The sequence below is a fragment of the Poeciliopsis prolifica genome, unplaced genomic scaffold (genome assembly GCF_027474105.1).
Source record: "Poeciliopsis prolifica strain line A6 unplaced genomic scaffold, Auburn_PproV2 SCAFFOLD001, whole genome shotgun sequence".
Classification (NCBI taxonomy): domain Eukaryota; kingdom Metazoa; phylum Chordata; class Actinopteri; order Cyprinodontiformes; family Poeciliidae; genus Poeciliopsis; species Poeciliopsis prolifica.
In genome coordinates this window covers 25,728,610-25,755,043 of record NW_026562376.1, presented here as the reverse complement: position 1 = coordinate 25,755,043, position 26,434 = coordinate 25,728,610, and the positions used below count along the sequence as shown (strand labels likewise).

The window sequence follows — 26,434 nt, the reverse complement described above, 5'->3', positions numbered from 1 at the left end:
TGGATTTAATCAAAATGTCTTTTATTGAATATTTTGGGTGTAAATAAATAAGGCACATTCAGCAGTTTTAACTTTCAGACCTGAAATGAAAATGGTGCATTAGAATAATTAAAACACGACCAGCAGGCTTTCACACTCTGACCTTGGACCAGAGAAAAGGTCAGGCTCTGTAGGATTTCCTACAGGTTTGGAGGAAAAACAAACAGGAGGAACGGGAACAAACATGGTGGACGTCCTGCGTGAGGCTGACTGCACAGCTCAGCATCAGGCAGAAAAACAGGAACACATACAGTACTGAGGCTGTCATCATGGTGGAACAGCTCAGGATAAACATGGCTCCCTCCACTACAGAGCTGCCTGCAGCAGCATCCTGTCAGACATCAGCTCCATCTCCAGATATCAACACGTTTTCTGATTTATCATGAGAACCCCTTCATGTGTTTTACCGTGTCGCGTTTTGGTGCCTCGGGTCAGATGTTGTGCAAGGGTGACACATTTATTAAATACTGCATTACCGAGTTCCAGTAAAAAGGAAGTAAATCCACTTTCAAATCCAGATGTATAAATTTTGATCATATCTAGAGTTCAGAAAGTGAACAATTTACAAGCTTTTCTGCAAACTGACAAACAAGTAGTGACTAAATGTGAATGGTTTTAGACATTTAAACTTCAACATTTCTAAATGTGGACCCTGGAAAAGAGAGGATGTACTTCCTTTTCCCTGTGAATGTGGTGCTGCTGAGCTGGAGCAGCGGCTGTCATCAGCTGACAGAAAACTCTCTGTCCCTCTGACGCTGTGGACTGGAAGACAGCTGCAGTCATGTGACTGACGTCCTCACAGCGTGCCGAGTCAGCACAGGAAGTCGTGGAGAAGCTACAAACTGCAATGAAGACTCATCAGTACATCTGAGGAGATTGAAGCCGACTGATGCTCATGAACTTGTAGTCAGTTACATCTGGTCTTGAAGACAAATAAAACACGAAGCACCGTTTTGATATAAAGTTTGGTGTTCAGTTTTAAACTGAACTATTCAGACAGTGTGAAGCCAACGTGAGGAAATGGGCTGCATCCCTTTTTCCCATTAGAGGTTCTACGGGTCAGACGTGATTACAGGGTTCAGATGTAGCAGCTTGATTCAAACACATAATCTAACAGTTTTAGTTCTCTGACTAGGATGTGATATAGAAGATATTGGAAGAAAATTGCATCCCTTCTCTCATTCCTTTACTTTTTAGTTCTGGTATTTTCATTCATGTGTTATACATTAGAAGAGTCAAGTGGCTAAAAAGAGCAGGAATAGCACAATTCCCAGATATTAATAAACAATTGAATAAAGTATAAGCAACCCTTTGAGCATTTTCCTAACTAGTCAGTGCAGTAATCTATCAAACCACCAAACTCAGAAGAGAAAAGTACAGGAAGGGGAAGAGCTGAGCCTGATGTGGCAGCTGGATTTCATTTAGTAACATGGTGTAAGAATGATCTAATGATGATTTAATCATGATTATGATGATTTCATGTTTCATGATATTAGAGGTAAGCTGGTAAAATAAACTGGAAATATTGTGTTTCCACCAGACTTCCCCACACAACGTTACATAAAGCTGCAGAAAGTCAAGTGGGAGAGAATCATAGGATGGATTCCACCATTTGACTTGAAATGTTCCTTTTTTCAAATTGGGATGTTTTCCTATGTTGATGAAGTAAATTCAGAACGAATCAGAATGAGGTGGAGCTTTGTGGGCAGAACCAGCCTCTCCGTTTATCCACCTCTGAAATCGAGTAAAATATTGCATATGTGTAAAAAGGCCCAACAGTGCATTCACAAAACAATCAATCAAAGTAAGTGACCGAAATCTAAAAGCTGGGGCAAATAAAACCAGATTACATACTGCGACCCAACACATTGTGCTTTAAACTGGTAGAGTGGTGTGAGAAATCCCCTTTCCTCCTGTTGTGATGCAGATTTGTGCTGAAGAATTGTCTGCTGCCGAGACCGGCCGGGGTTCCGCCGCCGAGACCGGCCGGGTTCTGCTGCGCAGTGAGCTTGTGGTGACACATTTACATTGCCTGGCTGCACGGCCCCACCAGCTGCTGCCACAGCACTGACTGGTCAGTCAGTTTCAGAGTGGGCTGGGGGCTGAGCTGGCTGTGTGGGCAGCACTCCACCATCCAGGGTGTGACAACGAACCAGAGGCCGCTCCTTTAGACGAGGTGAGAAGTCAAGGCTTCCTAAATGGCTGTTGACCTCCAGGGTCTCCCCTCGCCTCAGCCTCCTCCGCTCTGGATTCACCTGCTGGACAAACACACACTTCCTGTCAGAGCAGCAGACTGATTGGTAAATAGGTCAATAAAAGCCTACATATTTCTAGGTCCATTACTTTTGATCAGGTTTGTCTCAGCCTAGCAGCAGAGACAAGAAGATGACGTCTTAATCTGGATCAAATCTCTTGAATTGGCTTAAAGCTTTAATTTAATTCCTCAATCTACTTAAAGGGACAGTATTAGGAGTTTTCCAGGCACATTTTGCCATTTGTTTGCCAGTTGTTATGAATATGATGAATATAGTGAAGCCTCACTAGAAAACATTTCTCCTTTAACAGCCTTGTTGCTTCACAGACTTTTTTTTGTGCAGTTTTTTATGCTTTTAGTTTTTACAGTGTAAGAACTTGCATTATGTTCTGGATCCTGATCAATCTCCTTCTTCCCTCGTCTCTGTCCAGAACAGAATGTGTTATTAAGTTATTTGTAAGAAAACATTTTTAGTTTTTATTTCTTAAACAAATGCTTGGGCTTGAAAATGGATTTTGTTCTATATTTCTGTATATTTCTGTAAAAAATAAAGCTGACTACTTTGCAGTTTTCGCCTATTCCGGTTTATTTCTGGAACATAACTCCTGCGATAAACAAGTGTTCAAATATGACTTCAAAGAAATTTGAAATTGGGTCTCTGTCTCTTTAAGAAGCTAGAGCTGTTTCTGACAGATGCCATTAAGCACATCATCACAACGCTGTTACTCTGTTAACCCTTTTATGCACTGAGACATCATACTGCATCTTTAGTAAATTAAATCATCTTGCATAAATACAAATGTTTGTATTTCTACTAGTTACAGAACTTGGTTAACAATTTTATTCAAGTTAATTGCAGAATCTCTTATTGATGAACTTAATTCATTCAAAACTATATATTGACTAAATAAATAGTTTTCTTCAATTCTCAGATTGCTGTGAAAGTCATTCAGCTTTCCGGTGTTTTATGATTCTGATCTTTCATGATCAGTCAGCCTCCATTACAGAAGGAAATAGGATGTACCTGGTTAAGAAATGGTGGGCTCCTGGGGGGAGAACCAGATGAACCTTTTCTCATGTGCTGCATCCTAAAGCAAAAAAACAACAACGTACAAATATATTAATGATAGTGTGTATCCTTGTTGATCTTATTAAACTGTTTCTGAATGTGAAGGATGCTTTGGGATCCACCTGCTGGCAGACTGAGCCAGTTTGTGTCTCCGGCCGTTGGAGTTATCCTGCAGCTTCAGGCGCTGCACCAATGAATGAGCTGCAACACAGGAGGAGCAGGCCACAGCTGCAGCAGTGTCCAAACATATCTGAACAGTTAAACAGTTGCAGTGGTCAGCAGGTTTATATTACCCAGAGCCCCTTTTGGCACAGATAGGAGTTTGATTGGTTCAGCCTCTGGTGAAAGTCCTGATGCCTTCTGCAGAGCTCTTAAAGTTTCAGTGTTCTGTTGAAGGAGGAAACAGAAAAGCAGAATGTAATGGGCCAAATAACAGGAGGCTGATGACACTCTGGAGAAATGTGAACAATTTATGGGCCACAAACACACACAAAGGTTTGGACTTCTACTGGTAGTGGGATTCAATTAAAAGTCTCAAAGTTAATTGCAAATTCTATAATTAATCAATTTTATATTTATTACCGGCGTAGAATGATTCTGTTGACTCAATCAAACTTGGACATGTAGATATTATTAATTTCGTGCTGTAGTCCACAACAGAGGGAGAAACCGTTAAAGTACAACTCGAAACCACTTGTTTCTCGCTCTTGAACAGAACATGAGTCTTTTCCAGCGTCCCATCTGATCGGTTTTTGAAGCAAAACTTAACCTCTGGAACTGAACTCAGTACTGCAGACTCTTTGCCACGTTTGAAAACAAACTTCATCTGTTTTCAAGAAGTCTTCTTTGATTTGCAATTGCACCGTCTTCTACTGTGTATTTCAATATTGTGTCTGCTTTTATATTTAGCTGTGTAACATAACCTTGAGTGCTGAAATAGGCACACAAGATGCAAATAAAATCTATTATTATGTGATGTCTATCTGTGTGTTGTGTGTGTGAGGAACAACCTTGCCACCAAACTCATAAGCGCAGTCCAGTGGCGTCCTCTGCCTCTTGTTTCTGAGGGTGGGCGAGGCCCCAGACCTCAGCAGCAGCTCCACCACATCCTGGTGCCCCCCCCGCACCGCCTCATGCAGAGCCGTGTTGCCTTGCACATTTGCTACGTTCACCAAAGCATTACTCTGCACACAAATACATTTTTTCATTATATTAGTAAAAATGATCATCCAGAAAGCCTCTTGGTGTTAGTCTGAGTGTGTACCTGCAGCAGAATGCTGACAGTTTCCAGGTTACCACAGAGACACGCATGGATCAGAGGTGTGTTTCCATAGTGATCCTTCTTGTTCAGCTTGGCATTGCACTCCAGAAGAAACCTCACAACCTAACAGTAACAAACACAAATTCAGGGGTCATGTAATAGTGTGAAGGTTTTCCTTTGGACATCCTAATAAGTGAGGAATTGAATGAAAACACTGGAATACCAGACACCTTGGTTTTTTAATAGAAATATGTCAGAAATATGTTTTATTGGTCTTTATTTGAGAGACATAGAGACAAGAAAGTTGATCATGAGCAGGAGGGAAGCAATACAACGAAGGGCATCAGTCCGGGAATCAAACCTATGACAACGTGGTTTGTGCTTTAAACCCGCACCACAACATCACAAACCTCCATAGCAGCATTTTTCTGTTTCATGGAGCTCCTGCATCGTGACAAAAATAATTTCCATTCAATGCAGCATTCATTTTTCACCAAGATCTGCCACTGTCCAAATTCTGAAGAACACTTCAAAGATTTCCAATGGGGTTGAAGTTCAGACTTGACTGGACCCACTGTCACAATATGATTCCTGGCATTGTCCTCTTGGAACATGACCATGCCACCAAAACTCCACTGATAAAATTATCTGGTCACTCAGTATTCAGGTAGTCAGTCGACTTCATAATGTTGCTGAACTTTGACCTGACCAGCTGATCTTAGTGCGAGGTTCAGACTAATCCTAACCCAGCATGACACCAGACATGAAGGGTCCATCAGGGAACAGGGAAAGTATCTGAACTTATTAGATCACCACCTTCCATTTAATCATTTAAATCCAGGTGGAGACTTTTCTTCTGGCCAGAGAGTTTGTATAATGTCAACACCACATAGAGCATCACAAATTAGATGCTTCACTGCATTCAGGAGAACATTTCCATCACTACTGGGCAGGCAGGGTTAAACCCAAAGTCTTACTAGAAATCTTTAAATTACAGACTGGATATGGAGGTTCACTTCCAGTCAACATGTATAATTTATGGCATGTGTAGCATTAGGATATGAACAAAAATGCATCTTAAGCATACTTATTCATAAACAGATGTCAGCACTTAAACTAACAACTCTATTCCACACATGGTGGATGTACGAGAAAGCAGTGCATCTTGTCATTGAAATCATTTTTCTGCTAGGTTGAGACTAGATCTAAGGAACGCAATCCTTGTAGTTAGTATCTACGAACATAAAATGACAACAACAATAATAAAGTTAGTCTGTAAAACTTTATAACAAACAACATGCATAGCTTACGCCACGATTATTGAAGCATTTTACAGAGAAGTCCAACATCATCTACATTATTTTATGTTTGTATAGAAAACTATTTCAACTCTTGAAAAGTACTGAGAATGTTTTTTTAATATCAATATTCTTTTACAAGCTATAGAAGTGCAATTTTTATTTATCTATATTTTATTTTATTTATTGAGAGTAATGTTTTTGTACGTAGCAATCTTGAAAACATGTCACTAGTTATTAATGTTTAATTTGTTATTTTAGTTGTATTGAAAAACACATTTTAAGTTGCAGATGTTAACATTTCAGACAATCAGGATATAGAAAACATAGAAATAATTTTCCCTTATTGCTCTATTTAAAACTTAGTAAACTGAAAGCACCTTTTGTCTCTCAGCTGACTTCTACATCTAATGATCTGCTGTTTATGGAGGATTGTCCCCAGCTGTACTGGGCCCTTCCTACCTGAACATGGCTGTTTTGGCTGGCTAGGTGAAGCGGGGTGGCGCTCTGGATGGTGCGGACGTTGACGTTCGCCCCATGGCGGATCAGCAGCGCCGCCAGGGATGAATGGCCGTGCAGGGCGGCCACATGGAGAGGCGTGAAGCCGTCTGCATTGCAGCTGTTGACGCCCAGCGCTCCAGCCAGCTGCAGAGGCAGCTGCAGGGAATCAGAGATTAGTGACATTAAACACATCTATCTGTCTTCTGACTGGAGAAAGTTTTATTCAGACAAACCCTGTCGAACCTTCTGAGCAGGAGCACAGTTTGGACACTGACAGAGTGGATGGCAGAGGTGTGACTCAGACTGCAGCTCTCCTTCTTCATCCTCCTCTTCATCTGTCCACTCCAACAGGTACCGCATCTGAAACCAAGACAATTACAATGGTTCACAAGTCGCCCTTTACTGAAAAGAGCTCAGATCAGCTCACTTCCTTTAAACAACTCACCATCTCCACATCACCATCAGCAACGGCTCGCAGCAACTTCTCCACCTAGAAAACAAACACACAGCAGCAGACCGTACGGCTAGAGGTCAGGTTCCTACTGCAGCGACCCTCTGCTCAGCAGCATTGACCCATAAAACTGTTGGGATCTCAGGTTCTGCTTTCGGAGTTCAGATATGGGTTTGTGTGTTTTTGTTTACCTCTCTGTGTCGAACACGTTCAGCCTCAGGCTTGGCTTCAGAGCTCATAGAAGACGTGCTGGAGACAGAGGAGCGACGGCTGCTGCAGTCTGAGGCCAGAGGGGAGCAACCTGCAGACTGAGGGCAGAAAAAGAAACCAACAAAGTCCAACAAGATGTTAGGATGAAAATGCACCAACTGTAAACAAACCTGTTTGCATGCAAAGGTTCTGCTTTGGTACTGGATCAAACCTGCTTTTGTCATTTTTCTTTGTAATCAAAATCACAGATTTTTGCGGTGGAACAGGACATTTGGGTCATTTTTTCCTCTTAATGCCCCTTCATCATTTACATATAGATTAAAAAGTTGAGAAAAAGAAGAACAACAAGCAGACAGGCTCGATGTAACTTGACATCAAGTAAGGTTGAGGCAGCAGTGTGAGAAAGTGTAAAAAATACTGCCGTCTGCAGGTGGGAGTGAGCACCTGCAGGTTAACAGAGTTTGGCGACAATTTCATTCATTTAAAAAGTTCCTATGGTTCAGAATAAATAACAGGATGATAACAAGACTCCTGGAGACCTGATTTATTTGTGTGAAGCTGATTTGGTTAAAAAGATTTACACTGAAAAAGGTTTTGGATCAAAAGAATTTGTTTTTCTACGTCCAGTTTTCTGTAAAAATATTGCTTCATCTGCTATACAACTTAAGAACAAAACAGAGAATAATATTCAGTGGAACAATTATGCAGCTGAGAAATGTGGATTTCTTGAAGAATTTGTGTGTTTATTAATACTAAGACTGTAATTAAACACTCAGTCTAATTGTAGGTCATTCATTACTGCTATCAATCAGTTTTTCCATACTAAAAGTCTGACTGGTATCAGTTGAACAAGCAAAGCACAAACATCTCTGTTTCTCTGGATCTTCTCAGTAATAATACCTCAATCTGCTGCAACATTTAGACGTCGTTTACTGAAGAACTTAAAACAGGAAGACACAGAAGTAGTGGAGACTCACATCATTTCTGCTGTGCTGATGGTTGTTCTGTGTCAACTTCAACAGCATGAGGATCTGCAGAGAAGTGAAATGATATGGACTAAACAGCTGGGCAAAAAGACAAAATCTGGTTACATTATCCCAGTTAATGAATAAATGGCTTCAACTGATCATTTTTGTAATAACACATTTCACATATGAATCCAAATCATTAAGCTCTATGATAAATTAATTGTAGAAGAGGGTTTATTACATAACAACAAATCACTGGTTAGTTCCCCTAATCCTCTAATGAAACATTTTGTTTTGTTGGTTTCATTCATTTTGTCTTGCTTTTTATTCTTATATTTTAGAGACAAAGAAATTATGCCAGATGTTGTCACCTTCACCTTTTCTAAGCTCAAAATCATTGAAACGAGACCTTCGTTCTGAATATTATGCAACATGTTTTCCTGAGTGAAGTCCTTTGGGTCTCTGGCTCACCTTAGAGTTGAGGGCACACTGCAGTGGAGTCTCTCTATTCTTGTTGAGGATGTGTGTGCTCGCTCCATTCTCCAGCAGCACCTGGATGATTCCCTCATATCCCCATCGAGCTGCTATATGCAATGCAGTGTCACCTTTATCATTCTGCAGGTCCAGACGGCACGTTTGGACATCGTAGTACACCAAGGCCTTCACACACTGACACCAGGCACAGAAAGAACCGCGGATGGCAAAACACTCAGTAGGTTTTCAACAGAAAAAAAATCTGTGGAGGCAGTAGAACTTCAGCCTCCACGACCTTTAACCTCGTGTTGCATTTACTGCAGTTCCAAAGAGAGAAGATGATGCTCTTATAAATGTTAGTGTTATACCAGGAAGACTGAGATACAATGAGCCATTTTTCACAGGATCGCTGCGTCATGGCAAACAGAAGGTTTTGTTTAGTGGTCCTGGAAAGCAAACATCAACATGTGGAAAGAACACTAGAACTGAATTCAAGAATAGTAGTTTGTTTCTTAATATGTTTGTAAGTTTCAGATTTTATGTCATCAAAGAAAAGCCTTTACGCCTCTGCTGCTCTACCAGAGTCTGACTTTGTCAAAAGTACATTTTTCTTTTTTGTCGCTCTTCAGTGTCATTCTGTCTATTTTTGCATCCTTTGCTGCTGCTCAAATACACTTCACTGGTGGCTCTTTCAAAAACTTCAAAAATGGCTGCCTTACTTGTCCGGTGCGTTTATACATGAGACAGGATGTCCACTCTGAACATATAAATGCAGAACATGTATCCTCCAGTTAAAATACATGCACTAAGTGTTTGGGGATGTTGAGCTGGTAGCGCATATGTTGGGCCACATACAGTATGTAGCTTTCCTAATTATTTGGTGACACAATCAATGTTTTTTATTGTTTCCTAGGAACATATGGTGGCTCAACTTAAGCCAGTCTCACCTAAAAGCAAAAACAATAAGACATAACTTTTATGCTCATCTACATCGCTGGGGAATGATTAAATGTGCTGCTAAGTCTTCCAAAAAATTTTCTCAGGACTTCTGAGATATTGTAAACATCAGAATTATGTTATTTTAAATCACATGTGGATCCAATTCTCCATTAATACTGTAAAACAAAACACTTTTTTTTTCAACTTGATACGGGTTGCTGCTGAACAGCTGATGAAATTAGCCTTGAAAGAATGTGGCTAAAACTCCTTGTACACATTTCGAGAGTAGATTAGAGTCAGGTGTTTTCTTTTTGTTCTGTGTGTGCTCTGATTTGACATACATCCTCATGTCCATACATGCAGGCCAGGTGCAGCGGTGTGTTTCCGTTGTTGTCCTGGGCCTCCGTGTTGGCCTTGTAATGCAAAAGCAGCAGCTGGAAGAGAGATGGATAGCAGACCAGAGAGGTGAGTCTTAGACTCAACAGATCAAAGACGTGCATTTGCGCATGTTCCTGTGTGTTTACACTCACTGAGACGCCCTGGTATCCTCTCTGGCAGGCCAGGTGAAGTGGTGTGAGGGCGTGGTAGTCTGTGGCGTTAACTGGAGCTCCTTTATGCACCAGCAAGTCGATCAACTGGGCCTGACCTGCAATATCAAAAGTATTAAGTGATTGATCTTCTTTTGCTTGTTCAGTGCTTGAGCCGTCTTTATTTCAACAGCAGCTCACCACAGATCGCAGCGGCGTGCAGTGGAGTGTATCCTCTGTCATCTCTGGAGAACGGTGTGATGATGGAGAGATCGTTCAAGCGCCTGAAACAAAAAGTTACCTTGTAGGTACGTTTAATTAGCTGCACTGCCTGCCCTGTCTGAGGTTCTCACTTCACAGAGAACCATGACAGGATAACAAATGTAGACTCAGATCGTCTTAATGCTGCTGCTCTTTAGTCCCGGCCTAACTCAGAAAGTGAGAGGATGTAGATAAGAACATCCTGTGACATCGGGTAAACATTGTCTGCATGAGGCCATCAAGGCACTGAATGAAGAACAAGATGCCCTTTGTGGACAACCTGGAAAATGTAGATGGCTGTTTTTATCTGCGTTGGTTCCTTAAGAAACACATGTGATGCTTTATGCAAAGCATGAACGTCACACATCATGTACATTAACAGACAGTATTTCTGGATTTGAGGCGTTCACTTGACCTCCTTGACGAACCAAATTTTCACTCAGTCATACATCTATATATGCACAGACATGTTATATTATTCCTGATTGGTGTGATGCAGAAATGATTTAGTCTCTTCGTCACAGATGTGGTAAGCGATGTGGGATGCCTTCTTTTCTAATCTAGGGGTGTGAATACTGTATGACACACTGACCCTGACAGATGGCCGTCACAGAGGTCACAGGAACAAAGAGGATGACACATCCTGACATCTTCATCGGCTTCACCTTCACTCAGCAGACGTTCCACTTCGGCTTCATTTCCATTAGCTACGTGCTAAAAAGCACAGACAGAAAACAGGATTTGAACTGGTCCAACGGACAGCAGGACATGCACAGATTAAGAATATCAGAAGAGATACTTTAATAAAGAGAACAGCTCTGGAGGAATACTGAGGGAATACAAAACCACACCACAATAAAACAAATATTCAAGTTAAATTCTGAGACTTTGTGACATTACACTTCACTTCTTTGGAAGAATCCCTTTACAATGCAACTACATCTAAAGTTTAGTTATGTAGATAAAACATCGCACAGTTAAAGCCAAAATTGTTCATATCGCTGGCAGATTTGGATATTAAATCACTTTCATTCAACCACAAACTTTGTTTCTGAAAGGAAAGGAGGCAGAAGACCACAAAAAAGTCAAGAACAGTGCCAGTTTGGTAAAATCACGTCTATATATTTTATTTACAAATGCCATTTCAAAAGGATCTTTATCTTTACAGTACTTAAGCCTTTTAGTAATGCCTTTTAAAAGCATTTTGCCTGTTTCAACCAGGGTTTTGAAAATGGATCTCCAAGTTGGAAACCTCTTCAGTTCATCCAGAGTTTCTCCCATATCCTGAGCCACAATGTCATAACTCCATTTAGAAAAAGAAACATGAGCTTAAAATCAATTAGAACATAAACCTTACAGAGGCTGTAGGAATAACTTTGGCCTTAACTATAAATGTCAAATGTCACAGATCAGTGATTTCAGAAAACGGTGCATAGACAGGACAACATTGTTATCTTGGACAGAAGTAAAAGCAATTCCCTTCCTGTTTTCCTGTTTTTACATGGTCAGTGTGTCACAAGCTTTGATCTGAATGTGTCCAATCACATCCTGCTTATTTGAAACTATTGAAATCAGTTTTATAAAACCTTTATTTAGCATTTATAGTGTCAGTAATACAAAGTTACTGAGTGGTTTGAATTGTTTATATGTTTGTATTATTTTCAAGCAGAGATTATCTCAAAACCTGTCTTAATTCAGGTGTTTATTTGTTTTCTGTCACTTTTTTTTTTTTTGGACTTTTTTTGGGTTTTTGTGAGCTATAGGCCAATATTCATTAGTATCTGGATGTTAATTAGTAGGTTGTGTTAATCAGTTGACTGTACAAAAGCTGCATTTCTAGAACCGGTGGCTGATGAGACCTTGACTTTAGCTCAAGTCCAATAAGTCTCTAGAAAAAAAACATCTGTGTTGAGTTGACGACCAGGCTGCATCCACATGAACAGGGGCTACAGGTTTCTGTGGCCCTGCAGAAATGACAGGTGGGTTTAGAGAAGCAGCAGCTGCAGTGTTCCAGCTCACCTCAAACAGGCGAAGGACGGGAGCAGCCACGTTCTGAGTCAGCAGACTCATCCTTGCCTTGAATAGAGCTTTGTCTCTAAGCTCACCCGTGACCTGAGAGCAAGAGACAAAAAAAATAATGACAATAACTGCAACCCTCTCAGAGCCGTCTCATATCTGCTGAGATCCACCATGCCGTTTCAGAGTGTGTCTCACAGAGCACGTGTTCTGCAGCTTCCCCAGGTTGATGTACTCCACTGCTGCCTCAAACGTGCTCAGGCAGTAGCTGAGCTCATCTTTGCTGGAGTTGCTGAAGCAGAAGTTCCTCATGTAGCTAAGGTTGGCCATCCTGAAGCAAACAACAGTTTAACAATCAGCCTGCAGAGCTAAAAAACGCATTATCTGTGTGACATGCAAGTTTAAATGATGCTTAAACAATGCGGTTTTGTAATCTTCACTCGTGTAATAAATTAAGTTACAATCTTGACATACAGTCGGACTCCAGGGAAGAGGAACTGAAAGCCCAAGTTAAACCCGACACCAACATCAAACCTACAAGTTTGACAGGCTCCATTTAAGAGCCAGTATGATGTGTTATTCAGCCACATAATGCCATTTTATAGTACAATCAAGTAACTATGTTATTTTCAGTTGTAAAAAATGTGATATATATCAAATATTACTTGAAAGAAATGTTATCTCTTAATTTAACACCTTGAAATTGGGCTTCTCTCTCTTTAAGAAACTCTTGCTCTTTCCAACAATGCCCCTCCAGGAAGTCACCAAAACATCAGGGTTATTAAGCTTTTAACACGGGTTTTACCAGCGGTGCATTGAGAAGTAGCCCCTATAATGAGCTCAGCTGATGCACAGTTTCATCAGCTGTTTGCTAATTGGTGGGAATGAGGTGTGACGGTGAGGTGTGAGCTCTGAAATGTAGAGCTTGAAAACTGCAGCTCTGAGGACGAGCTTTGTCCCTGAACGCATCGCTGGACACCCTCCAAAAGTCCTGCAATGGTTGCCCTGGAGATTAAAGGATTGCTCAAACATGCAAGAAAGAATCAAGAATCCAGGTATGTTTGAGGGAATATTACTGTAACATAATGTAAAGCACAGAGAAGTCAACTTTACATAATGACACCCCTTTAAAGTAATGGAGTAAGACAACCACCTCCAGCAGAAATATATCTGGATAGTTGCATCCGGACGGCCAGTTCCCAAGGAAACTACAATCTCCTGTGAACTTACACACTGTAAAACTTGTTATTTAGACAGATTTACTAATAATCTCTCTAATCTGAATTGAATCTGTTTCATTAATTTCAGTCTTTAAGAAAATAACTCAGAGTCTTCTTGGGCACGTGTGAGAATTTCCTCTTTTTTTCTAGCAATCTGAGAGGCTTGAAAGTTAACAAACATGTTTGTTTTTCAGAATGAGTTCACCTGTAGCACATGTTCACCCTTGAGAGGGCGTTTCCTGCCTGTCTGGATAATTTCAGTTTTGTTTTTTTTAAATACAGGGAAAACATTCCCAATGGATCTTCTCCATGCTCACCAGTTGGGGATTTCAGTCTTGACCAAAAGGTAAAGGACAACAGAGAGGAGATCATCTGCACTCACGGCTTCGATACTCACTGGAGGGAAAAAGCAACAAAATTCAACAAATCAACTTTCTTTTCTACAGAAAAAAATACAAAAACAACAATTTTATCCATTCAGACTGCTTTTAAATCACTGCATTCCAGACACTAACAGCTCTTCTCCCAGTGTCCAAAGCAAATGCCTAAATTGGCCTTTTGACAAACACAAATTAGGAATGATCATGCCATTCTGAACACAAACAGTAGTGCTGCTGTGAGTCAAAGCAAAATGAACAAACGGATCGGCAGCTGACACAGTGGGCACTGTGCTGCCTGCTGATCTGATTACAGCGGGGTCAGGCTGCTGCTCAGAAAGGTCCCAGACTAATTCACTCAGACTGCACACACAGCTTCTTTAAAGGGTCAATTTTTCTTCATTAGATCTTTAATAAAAGGAGTTTCCTCACACTAATAACCTTTTGTAAACCAAATCACATAAATATGATTCGTTTAAACCGCCATGTTTGAAATCAGGTTCCCCCTCCCCACATTTTGAATTAGTGCTTCCTCAAAAAGACATAAGAAAATGAAGCAGAATCTATTTTTAAATTGATTCAATGGATGAATAAAATAATTGATCTCAGGTAGACTTTTATTTTGAACAAAATGTTATATTTTACCACTGCGACTGCACACTTTGCATCACCTCCCATACTGAGTGAACTTTAGTCTGATTTAGGATTGCAAATGCTGTGATGTGATTATGTTCTTCCATGTAACCTTTTAAATATTCATTTTTTTTACCCCGTTATCCTAAAACTGGCAGAATTGGGTCTCTGGGTAGATTGCTCCAATATGTTATGAGTCTAGATTAGTACCGTTTTTCCTCTAAAGTATGTCCTTACATGGACACGTAAGCATCTCCAGTAGAAATCTAAACACAGGCTCGCTGTCATGCTCACCTGTACATCTGGGCGTCAGGGTGGCAGTGAGGACGACTCTGCGCAGACACAACACTTTGAGGAGGGGGGACGTCTGCTGGTTGAGCTGACTCAGCTCTCTCTTTGCCCGAGACAAGTTCATACTGGAGAAAAACAGTGCAGCAGCAGAGAACATGGAGAATCACAGACAGACGCTTCACTCTGTGAAATGAGCACTTCATGTCTGCATGTTCATTTTCTGTTTTTTCTTGCGCTATTTATTCCAAATATGTAAATGAATACCAAAATCATACAATATGAAATCAAATTTAAGGAAGCGCAATTAGTGTTGAACATTTTCAACCAAAGAATAAAGGTTGCATATTTAAAAGGGAGCAGAAGAATAGCTTACTGTCCTCACCACTTTGAGATGCAGAATTTAAACTAAAACTTTTAGTTCATCTGGAGTTTACCAAAACTGTTCCGCAGCTGAGATCAGAATCCGTTTGCCTTGCCAACATATGGATCTCAGTTCGGACATGTTTCTTAACTATATCATCATGTGAATACTGCATTACATCAGCGGCTGAGCATCTAGCCAACCTGAACTCTGGTTTCACTCCCAGGTCCTTCTGCTGCAGGTCCTGAAGACTCCTGGTGATTTTATTAAACGAAGCATCCTGTTGATGAGCAGAGAATCAGAAGAGCCTTCAGAGAACCGTCACAATGCCAACATTATGAAAAACCTACAGCTGCAAAAAAAGATACTGTGACTTTCAATAAATTCAGTGAGCAGTATGGAAATGACATCATTATTTTGATTTTTTAAAAAGTTGTGCGCTAAACTGTTTCAGGTTTTATAAAATGGAAAATCATGGCCCAATAAACATGTCATTAAATATTTCTTTATTCTATGTCTTTGCAAAATATTGGGTATATAGAATGCCTTGTTGCAAAGATAGCCTTGGTAAAGAGCTGCAAGTAGTAGATCTAATGTTGCTGAAGGCTTTTCAGAGTGGACATTCAGCCCAAATCCCAGAGATTTCCCCTTAATCTTAACCAAAACTCTAGATTTGAAACATTTATGCTGAGCTGAGGTTCTGGATTTCGGTTGTTTCTGGGATGCAGGGAGCAGAAAGTGAAAAATATTTAGAAAATGCAAGCTAAAAAGATTTTTCACAGGCACACTTATAAGTTAGTGTGGAGCAGGTACTTGAAAATATAAACTTTTTCTTCATTATATTTTACATCATACAAGACTATTAATGTTTATTTCATTTTAATGATAGTTATTCGGAGTCTAGAAACATAGCAAAATAATGTATATAAAATATAAAATGAAAATAACATTTACAATAAAGAGTATTTTATCATCAAATTAATTTAGTTTTCCTCACCCTGTATTGTGCTTAACAAATATTCTCAATTTACCTTTTTTAATTAGCAACATCGGTTTCTAACTGAAAATAGAAAAATACTAAAACACATAAATTAATATAATTATCAGAATACATATTTTAAAATAGCTGAAAAACAGAATTCCACTCAAAAGGGAAACGATGTTCCAGTAAGCTGAAGAAAATCACTCATGTGAGACAGCTTCCAGCAGAAAAATGTGTTTTGTTTTTTTCAAATGTGTGTTTATATTTAGGGAAAACAAACCAGGAAGAAATAATAGAAAATGTTACTAAGTGGGATTTATTTACCTGACAAGCTTCAAGAGTCCCCACAAGGTTAAATATTAAATCATGGATACCATGATGGATATATATCTGAAAAAAGAAGGGAAAGTTAGCATCCCTAAAAAATACACTAATAGTATGACCTCTGCTGTAATTCTGGTTATCCTGTGATGTTGGCATCAGCTAGGTTGCTTATAAGATTCACACATTTGTTGTGGCAGACACATGCACATCTGCATTTGAAAAGCTGATTTGAAAAGTCAAACTTGATCAGGTTACCCCCACAGCTTGTTTGAGAAGAGTCATCTGAAGCTCCTGTTTTGCTAGGAGTTTCTAGAAAACACAAGGACAGAAAAGTAAATGATTTGCTGCAACTGCTTGTCTCAACACAACAGGATCCTGTACTGTGACTATAAAATCAGACAGAACATGGATGGTCTGACCCGGGTTAGGGTTAGGAGGTTCGGTCCTGGAGACCAGAGCAATCCCTCTCTTTTATGTGATAAATTGTGAGAGTTCAACTGTTTTGAGCAGGTCCGAAACCTGTGCAATAAGGTCAGTTGGTGCTGTCATGACGGCATCATAGCAAGGCCCTGGAGCGAGTGGCGGCAGGATTAACTCTGCACCACTGGCAATGCTTGGTCATCGCCCTGTGACCTCCTCCTGCACCTGACCACTGGCTTTTCAGAACCTCAGTAAATATATACCAACAGCTTCTAGTTTCTACTCACCAGACGAGAGTCTCTCAGCAGGCACTGAAGAGATTTAGTGTAAAGTCCGTTTACAGAGTCCTGATGGAACAATAAAACACAGAGAGAACACTTAGAACCTCTTTCATGTGATGGATATCCTCTGCTGTAAAGCAGACGCGGGGAAACTAAAAGGATAGTGAATTTGAAGTCCAAAGAACAAGAATAAATCATTCACATGTTTAAGCAAACAGACTGTCCCTTACAATGTAGTATCGGAGGCCTTTCCTCTCCTGCTCTCTGAAAGCCTGACAGAAACTGTGGATGAACTTGTCCAGTTTGTGGGAGTGATGACCCAGGAACTCCCTGACATCCTCCACGCTCCTCAGACAATACGCCGGCAGTGGACTGACCTCAGCCGGGCTCAGCTCTACCTCCAGCGGTCTGGAGATGCACAGGATGCTGTAGCTCTGCTCCTGATCGTTGTAGAAGGTTTCCTCAAACAGAATGGGCACCACAGACGAAGCTGGGGAGCCGAGGCCCAGCAACACCTGCCTGTCCTGGATTTTGATATTCTGCAAACAAAGTCATCGGGTCAACAGTGTTATGCATTACAAAAAGATTTTCAAAATACTTATGCTCCAAAATGGTCACAGCGTTAACCAAGGAAGAGCAGCATCTAGGCTGGTTTACAATTCCACAGTCACACAGTTTAAAGGGATTTTTTCCTTTGATAAAATAACCTTGTGAAGCTGGGGTGTGTAACTTTAGTGAAAAAAAACACATTTTTTTTTAGATATTTCATAAAACTGTCACCATGACTGCAAAGGATGAGACAGATAATCATGTGAGCTCCTTTGCCATCACCCAGTACTCCCAGTTCTAACTGCAGAAACACACTGCAGTCAGAAACAACCAATCAGAGCCAAGAGGAGGGACTTAATGCTGTAAATTATGTCTGTGTATGCGCTAACGCCACCAATGACATCAAATAAAATGCGAGTAACCCAAGAGCGAGTTGTTTCTTTGCAATTAACACATTGAGCAGCGCACTCCTGAGAGTGATTGGCAGCGCTGAGACCCTCCCCTGGCCTGGCTCTGATTTTTTGTTTTTGACCAGGAATGGTGCATTTCTTCAGCTGGTAACAGTAGCACTGGGAGGAGTTGGAAGAGCTTGATTTTTTTCAGATTATCTGTTTTGTACCATAATGTCACAATATGGTGACAGATTTAACAAATATACAAAAAGCAGCATTAAAAAAGGAGGAAGTACATTTCTGAATTTGAAGATGATCACAAATATTCAATAATCTTTCAGACGTTTAGCAAGTAGAAATAGTTTTGGTAATCATACCTAACCTAAAAGGTAACAGGTTAGTAAGATTTAATATCAGCTAGAGTGGAAACAATGCTTACTTATTGTTTTATGCAGTGTATGCAAACATCTGGCTTCACAATTCCTGACAGTAAAAATTATTTAAACTCTGTAAAATACTTGGGTTTCATACACAAGTGATTTGGTTTTACAAGAGTCCACAGATTCCATATAGAAATTACCAGAACAGACATGAAGCTAAAATAAAAAAAGCTCATGAAAAACATTTAGATTTTGGATTAAATGTTTAGATTTTGTAAAATCTTCATATCTAAAGGGAGTATCCTGGTTTTTCCAGAGACTGCAGGCAATAGGTTTTAAAGACTAATATAGAAATGGACAAACCTTTCCATTCACAGTCTTGTATCCTTCCTCCACAGGCTGCAGGATGTAGCTGTCAAAGTGAGAGTCTGAGAAGCTGCTCGCACTCAAACTTCCACAACACGGAACCAGAACCTGCAGGTTTTCAACGAGGCGAGACAGAAAAAGGGTTCTGCTATCAAACCGAGCTCCCCACATGAACTTCAGTTACCATGACTAACAGCAGTGCTATCAAACTGAAGATGAAGATGCCCGAAATGATAGGAATGAACAGAAATGGAATAATTGCATTTCGTGTAATTACAGTTGTAGGAACTTCATGAATGGGTTGGTAACCGATCACAATTAAAACCAGTCGATTAGAACCACATTACCCACAATTCATCTTTTTTAAGAGTGGATGTGGATGACATATTTACATGGTGTTTCCTGGATTGAAGATTACAATTCAATTAGTGTGTAAGTATGAATACTGTACATTCTCCCTTCTGCAATATTAGCCAATAGAAAGCAGGCAGAGACTTCACCAGTCACCTGTGGCAGACGCTGAGCAGCTGGCCATCAGACTCAACTGTCTCAAGCTCAGCTTGTCTGAGCCACAACACAACATGGAATAGTAAAGTCTAACTATGCACAAAAGCATAGACATGCATATACATATATCTGTTCATACAAAAATATGTTTTCCCAGCAGCAGTAGTGACCCAGGAGGCAAAACTGGAGTTGTATTTACACACTTCCTGTCACATACACTGCATTGTACTGTTTATGTTTACTTGAGTAATTTTATTGTGAAGGACTGCTACTTTCACTTGAGTAACAATGCTGGGTTCTTTACCCACTGTAACTTCACTGAATGAAGAAAAAACGGGTTTTAACCAAAACTTCACCAGACACAGACACACCTGCAGTTTTTGTTAAAGTTACGCAAATTTTATTTTGAAAGAAACTGATCTGGAAATTTTTTTTTCAGATTAATAAAGGTAACATTATTGTCATTTTTGTCCTTAAAATATCAAAATTTCAACTAAATTTTTGGACATTTGGTAAAAATTACACAATTTCTACATAAAAATTATATAATGTTTAAAATATTCATTGGTTGATAATTTGATCAGATACTCAGTACTTGAGTCTTACCAAATACTTTTGTCCAAATAATTTGTTCGGTGGCTACTTTTTACATTTACATGAGTAAAAATATGTTGAAGTATGGCTACTCTTACTTTTGTTCAATTTTATGCCACCCTGCCTTCCTCTGATCCTCAGGAGAGAAGTTGTACAAGAAGCATTTGGCTGAGTTCTTTTTTTTTTTTAAAAAAAAACCTTAGAAAAGTATTTTTTGCTCTACAAAATCCTGTTATTGGACCTCAGTTAATGTAGTTGAATGGCAGTACAAGTAAATGGAGCTATACGAGAAATGCCAACGGTAGCAGTCATGCTTTTAACAAATAAAAAAATCTCAAATGTAAATCCTTTGTATTTTTGTTTTGTGTAGCATTTTTCTGAAAGAGTTTTAAAACGAGAATAATTCCTATAACTCTTGTCCCAACCTTCAGTTCTGAACATCCATGATCGATGTTCAGAGGAAGTGATTGCTGTAAAGTCGTCAACTCAGTGCAAATATTAACAAGTTATAAACAGAAGGAACTTCTAGAGAAAGATGACTCACAATGCCGTGGAAGTCTGCAACGCGGCTGCAGAGGTCAGGTCTCTGCTTCTCCAAGGCCAAGTAAAAAGGATTCTTCAGGATGTTCTCATCATACACAGCCATATGGAGCTGAAGGTCTGGGTCCTGCACAGGAAATCAACAATACACATCAATGTCACTGAAAAAAAAAAAAAGAGCTAAGCAGGACAAAGTTTAAGTTTTGGTTTGCTTATGAGATTTAAAAAAAAAAAAAAAAACTGGTACACTTCATATGATCCTGCAGACACTCAGAACACCATATGACTGTTTCAAAGAGTTTACAGCATCAAATAAGAAAATGTTCAGTTTTACAAAAAACACATTTAAATAAATTTCATATGTGAAGCCTGAGAAAATGACAGCTTGAAATCTGGTTTCCACAATGCCTCAAACTAAAAATACCATTTTTATTTTGCAGTGGGAGAGGGTGAACTGTTTTTCTTTTCACATTGTCATGGCCGAGATGTTTTCCACATTTTTGCCAATCAGTGAAGTTTCCTTTCTTCCAGAGCTGCAGGCTTGTATCTCTGCTGCAGATGAGGAACATTCCAGTCAGAGCGCCACCCGGCCAATTTAAACCGCACAAGGTGAAGCACAGCGTCAAGGTAACAAAGCAACTTTAGGAATATGAATGAACAAGACTCAACTTAACTGACAATGTTGGTCTGTTAACCTGGTGACTACACAAGGTTTGAATGTATCAACACTTTATTGTTCAAATTTCCAACCAGGGTTATCCTGGGACTTTATTATAGAGGAAACAAGTGAGGCAAAATCTACCGTACTTAATTTATTAGAATCTTCACAATTGTTTCTGTAGCCGACTCATGTTCAGGGTCACAGCGGGCAGCTGGAGCCAACAGACAACAGGCAGGGTTCTTCAGACAAGTCACCAACTGGGCCAACCCAGACAAAAGAGACAAGTACCCTCACTCACCCAAATGATTACAATCCTCGTTTCATTGTCTTGTTCTTTTACTGTGCATTTAAGGAGAATATGCCAAGCGTAATCAGAGGCCTACAAAGCCAAAATATAAACCTTCTAAATCTTCTTCATTAGTAAGTCATAGAAAAACACACTCCAGTTGGATTATTGAAGCTGTAACACAGACTGCTACAGGAGATCCTTCCTGCCACAGCCATCACCATCTACAATTCTTTGAAGTCTTGAATAATTTGAGTCACAACAATCCTTTTGGGATCAATAAAGTATTTCTGTAATTTAAAATGAATTCAACCCTGGAAATCTTTTTGGTGTAAAGCAACAGTACTGTGTCATCACCAGACACCCTATCAGGAGTAGCTTGCCAGACCAGGGCTAAAACCACTTCTCCTTTCAGAACAGTCTATTCTTCCTCCTGGTGTCAGAAAGCTCATTCAGAGATCTGAGTCTTACCGACATGATAGAATGGAAGAGTCCTTCATTAATGTCACAATGAGGAAATTCGATCAACAACAGTACTACAAGTGCAGCAGAAAATATTGCGCAACATTAACATTCAGAAACTTCATTTATGTAACTTTGTCCAAAAAAATTTTAAAACCTGAGTATGTTTTTAAATATGATTGTGTAATAAATATAGAATTGCATTTTTGCCATTTAATTTCCACAACAAAATGACACTAATGACTTAAAATTTTCCTTTGTCGTCAGCCACATTTATTTATTTTACATAATTTGTCCATAAACATTTCACTCGATATATTCCTTTTGTCTTCTTGTAAAGGTTTGATCATTTTCTTTGTTCTAAAACCTGGACAGACGCCAGCGGTCAGACCGTGTGACACAAATCTGCTGCATGGCTGTATTTACTGCTCCCAGCAGGTGTTCGTAAGGATTATTACAGATTTGAAAATGAGAAAACAGCACATAACTGTCAAAAAGAACAAAGATACTGCATTTAACACAACTGTCTTATCAATGTTAAACATTGTGGTGTTGCAGACAGACCAATTGAGCGTTTCTTCAGCCTTTACATACAGACATAATTTCAGGAATATGCATAAACTACATCAGGATATGATAAGTAATGTGTTTCAGCAAAAACATCCACACGTAGATACAAAGAGCTGCAGGATCCAAACACAGAGCAGTAGGAAGCAGTGGAACACCATGATGAGTGTTGGATCCCAGAGAAGCTCTGAGTGGTTCCCGATCCTGGTCCTCAGGCCCCACTGTCTGCACATAAAACATACGTCTCTATTCCAGTAGACATGTTTCAAATACCTGCATGGCTGCTTTCACATGCCATCCAGGGCTGCACAAGCCTGTTAATCACACATTCATTTAAGGCAGTCATGTGACAGCAAGAAAACAAGACCTGCATCAACTTTCACCTGTGTGCCCATCTATCCCTCCCCAAGATGGCTGACAGGATGTTTCTTGTGATAATAGTTTAAAGTGAACATCAGTCCTCAAGTGGGTCAACTTTTTGATCTAGTTTGTCATTCAAATAATTTTTTTCCTGTTTGTCTCTTTCTCTGAAGTTAACTTCACTGCAAACACCACATCAATATTTTACAGCCAAATCTTATTACCAAAGATCTCAGCATTAACAGGCAAAACTGTTAACATGCTGACATAAAGCATAAAGCACAACCAGCCCTTTGAAGAATCCTTACAGAGATCAGATGACTGACCTGAATGGTCTCCACACCCAGTTCATCTGAGTCTCTGCAGCAATAAAACAGCAGCTCACCTCATCACTCCGCTCCCAGATCAGCTTCATCCTCACTCAGCTCAGGGACACACCAGCTAACTGGGAGCCACCGCAAACAGTCTCCCCATCTGATCAGCCCCTGGTCAGGCGGCTGAGTGAGGATGAAGCAGAGGACTGAGTCACATGACCGCCGAGGTCCTCGTGAGCTCATGGACTCCCAGCAAACAGCGTCGGATGTTTGCGCAGGAATGTCCATCCCCTGTGGCTCCACATCAAACTTATTACACACTTTAAATTAAAGCGGCTCTCTCGGCCGGAGCCTGGTTGTTGTTACAGCAGCAGAACTAAAGCTGCGATTATGGCTAATCAATAATATGCTATGTTGACATCACGACTGATAAGATACACAGTCATGGTTCTAAAGAGCTGTGAAAACTATTTACCTCATACAGATTCTCTTGTCACACTTAAATGTTCAAGATCGATTTATTCACTTCTGTAAAGCAACTCAAATAAATACAGAAGTTTCCAAATGATTTCATTTAACACAACCTGGGCCTACATGGGAAAGTTATTGATTCTCCTGTTAAATCTTGAATTACCTGAGATAACCCACATAATTTAACAATCAGCAACACAACATTCAAGACACTTCCTGTGACATCAAGCAGCTACAGCACTGAAAATCTACAGTCTGACGAAGATCAGTACTTGTGACTCAGAGATAAAAACATAATAAAATTACATCAATGAGAGCATTCCAAGGCCAACAGTAGTGCTAGCAAAAAAAGGTCTGTTCTGTATCTACTTGATCCATAAGGCAGCAATAAACATGAGGAGAAAAAGGAAGAAATAATAGAAAAATATATGGAGGTAGAAACTGAGGTAAAACAAAAAAAAGCAGAGAAATAGGGCCAGAGAACAGAAAGAGAAAGAAGAGAAGAAAAACAGAAGTGCTGAAAGTAGTAACATGGGACTGTAAAGAAAGGAAATCAACAAGTCATGGAGGAAGGAGCTACTGAAACAAGGAGGAAAGGAGACAGTGGAGAGGGTAAAATGTTAAATAAATTCTCCCCCATGCTCTTATTTACATACTTATCACACCCTGGAAAGGTAGGAACTGTAGATTGTGACTTAAAACTATTTTGCAAAATGTGCTGGATTTACTCCACGTTGACAGAAATGTTTAATGACAGCCTACCAGTTAGTAGGTTTAGGAGTCAGTTACCTTTAACACACAAGCAGGTTGGTTTAGATTACATTTTTCTCTCAATGAATGGAATCATAATTTCAAAAATGTTTCCTTTACTCCGGTTAAACTGATGTAAAATGTGTTTGATGATCTGAGATGCAAGCGTGTGGGTGAGTGAGAAAAGTAATGTGGAAAATTATTTTTCACAGCATTGTATCTGTTCATTCAGTTGAACATAAAACAAGCCCATCCAAAACGTTTTTTGTACTGACATTAAAGTAGCAAATACAGAAAGTATTTCTCCATGAGTTATTGTGACTTTTGTGCCTGTCTTCTGAAACTCCCAGTCAGTCGTGGCAGGTGGCTGCTCGTACTGGTTCTGCTGGAGGTTTCTTCATGTTAAAGGGGAGTTTTTTTTCTATCCACCAGTGCTGCATGCATGCTAGGTGTGAGGGTTTTACTAAATATCCATCCATCCATTATGCAGCAGCTGTTCCTCTGGTTATACACAGAAGAGACCTCTTCATTTAAGGAGATTCGTTCAATAGAATGTGTCCTGAAAAGATGCTGGGTGACTCTTCATGAAGCGGCAGGTGTTAAAAATGAATTTCTGTGCTGAAACTGCAGACCAGACCCAGATCAAAACCAAGAAACCTAATTCCTTGAGGCAGACAGTGAGATGGATCAGATGAACTGCAGGAGGCCCTATAGCACCTCCTCTGACCCTCGAGTCCCACCTTTAACCTGCATCTGTTCACACGGCAGTCAGCTATTAAAGGCAGCTCAACTTCCGCCGGAACAAAACCCAACTGTGACACGCAAACCAAAAATCGATTATAATCGCATTACATTTCAACAATCCAAACCAACCTGTACCATCGGCGGGTTTTAGGTTTGATCTGAGACAGAAATGAACATAGCCATTACTTTAAAAACATTTAATTACTGAGGAAATCCCACCGAAGAGAATCCGCTCCGTTGTGTCCGATTCAGATGCGATCAGAAGCAGTATATAAACAAAAAGCAACATAAATCCAGCAGTCAGAAACTAGTCCGTTAGCATTAGCTCTGCACAACTGTTAGCTTCCCTAACACGCCAGCCTAAAAAATCTAGCTATTCCATTGTGAAAGGTCCGCTGGTCGGGAGGATTCCGCCCTGACCCTGAATGTTTACCTGTAGTGATGAAGTCCCTCAGGTTAGCAACACGTCGGCATGTTGGAGCCAAAGCCCCGCAGCAGCCTCCCAAGAGCCGCGGCCACTTGGATGCTAAACAGCTGTCTGGCTCAGGCTGCCTCTCCTTCCCCGGAACGGAACCAGAACCGGACTGGCAGAGCCTTTTGGGTTTACAGTGTGTTCAATGCGTTTCGGGTCATCTAGCAGGCTCACGAACCCACAGCCCATAGAAATAACGCACACGGTCATGAGAATAGCAGTAATCAGTAGCGCTTCCCTTTTATATTAACTAGTGTGTACATACCCAATTTACAAAGGTTTATAGTGACCTCTACTGGTCACTCGATGCAATCAGTCAGTGGAATCTATATTTTTCATAATAATCCTGGTTTATAGTCTGAATTGCTTACTCTGCCCCATTTCACTATAGTCACTGCGTTCAAACGGAAATATAGTTCATTACCTCATCCAAAGTGAATATTGCATACTGTAAATACAGAACAGCTTTCTGGATTGATCAAATGTTCTTTTAGCAACACTAACACCTGTTCAGCTGTTTTTCCAGTGACCTCATCAGGGGTAAATGTTCATTCTTCCACAAATATTAAAATAGATCCACCCATCCTCTCCATGTTCATCCAGTTGGCCTCTGGCAGGAGATTCTGTAGCATCCACTGCAGAACAGCCAGACACAGGAATAGTTATCTCCCATTGGCTGCCAGACTGCTCAACATCAATAATCACCTGCTAAGCCTGTCTGTAAAATGCTAAGTTTATATGCTTATATATAAGCATATATATATTGAGCAAATTTATTTAAGGCATACTTGTGATTTTTTTTTTTTTTTCTGTGTGCTTTGGTGGCCACAGAAAAAAGTTCACTGTTGTGTCTCTGCAAATC

General features: G+C 40.0%; 1 protein-coding gene across 3 annotated transcripts; it reads right to left on the bottom strand.

Annotated features, from left to right (window-relative positions):
* ankrd27 (ankyrin repeat domain 27 (VPS9 domain)) lies at positions 1–25,822 on the bottom strand. Of its 3 annotated transcripts, none has more exons than XM_055056016.1 (28): positions 25,534–25,822; positions 20,490–20,612; positions 18,842–18,952; positions 17,388–17,696; positions 17,164–17,223; positions 16,712–16,765; positions 16,457–16,522; positions 15,354–15,430; positions 14,793–14,914; positions 13,806–13,884; positions 12,467–12,599; positions 12,272–12,364; positions 10,845–10,966; positions 10,193–10,275; positions 9,995–10,110; positions 9,806–9,898; positions 8,523–8,720; positions 8,061–8,114; positions 7,065–7,181; positions 6,868–6,912; positions 6,666–6,782; positions 6,384–6,578; positions 4,627–4,746; positions 4,373–4,546; positions 3,656–3,749; positions 3,485–3,563; positions 3,318–3,381; positions 1–2,297 (listed from the first exon to the last, which is right to left on the bottom strand). In XM_055056016.1, exons 2-28 carry the CDS (start codon positions 20,589–20,591, stop codon positions 2,115–2,117), a joined length of 3,060 nt encoding a protein of 1,019 aa, XP_054911991.1. In that variant the 5' UTR covers positions 20,592–20,612; positions 25,534–25,822; the 3' UTR covers positions 1–2,114. The 3 variants fall into 3 exon arrangements, with proteins under 3 accessions (XP_054911991.1, XP_054911833.1, XP_054911911.1); XM_055055858.1 differs by lacking the exon at positions 25,534–25,822 and adding an exon at positions 23,207–23,262; XM_055055936.1 differs by lacking the exon at positions 25,534–25,822 and adding an exon at positions 23,207–23,262 and having other exon boundaries at positions 1–2,294.
* Between the last annotated feature and the right edge of the window lie 612 nt (positions 25,823–26,434).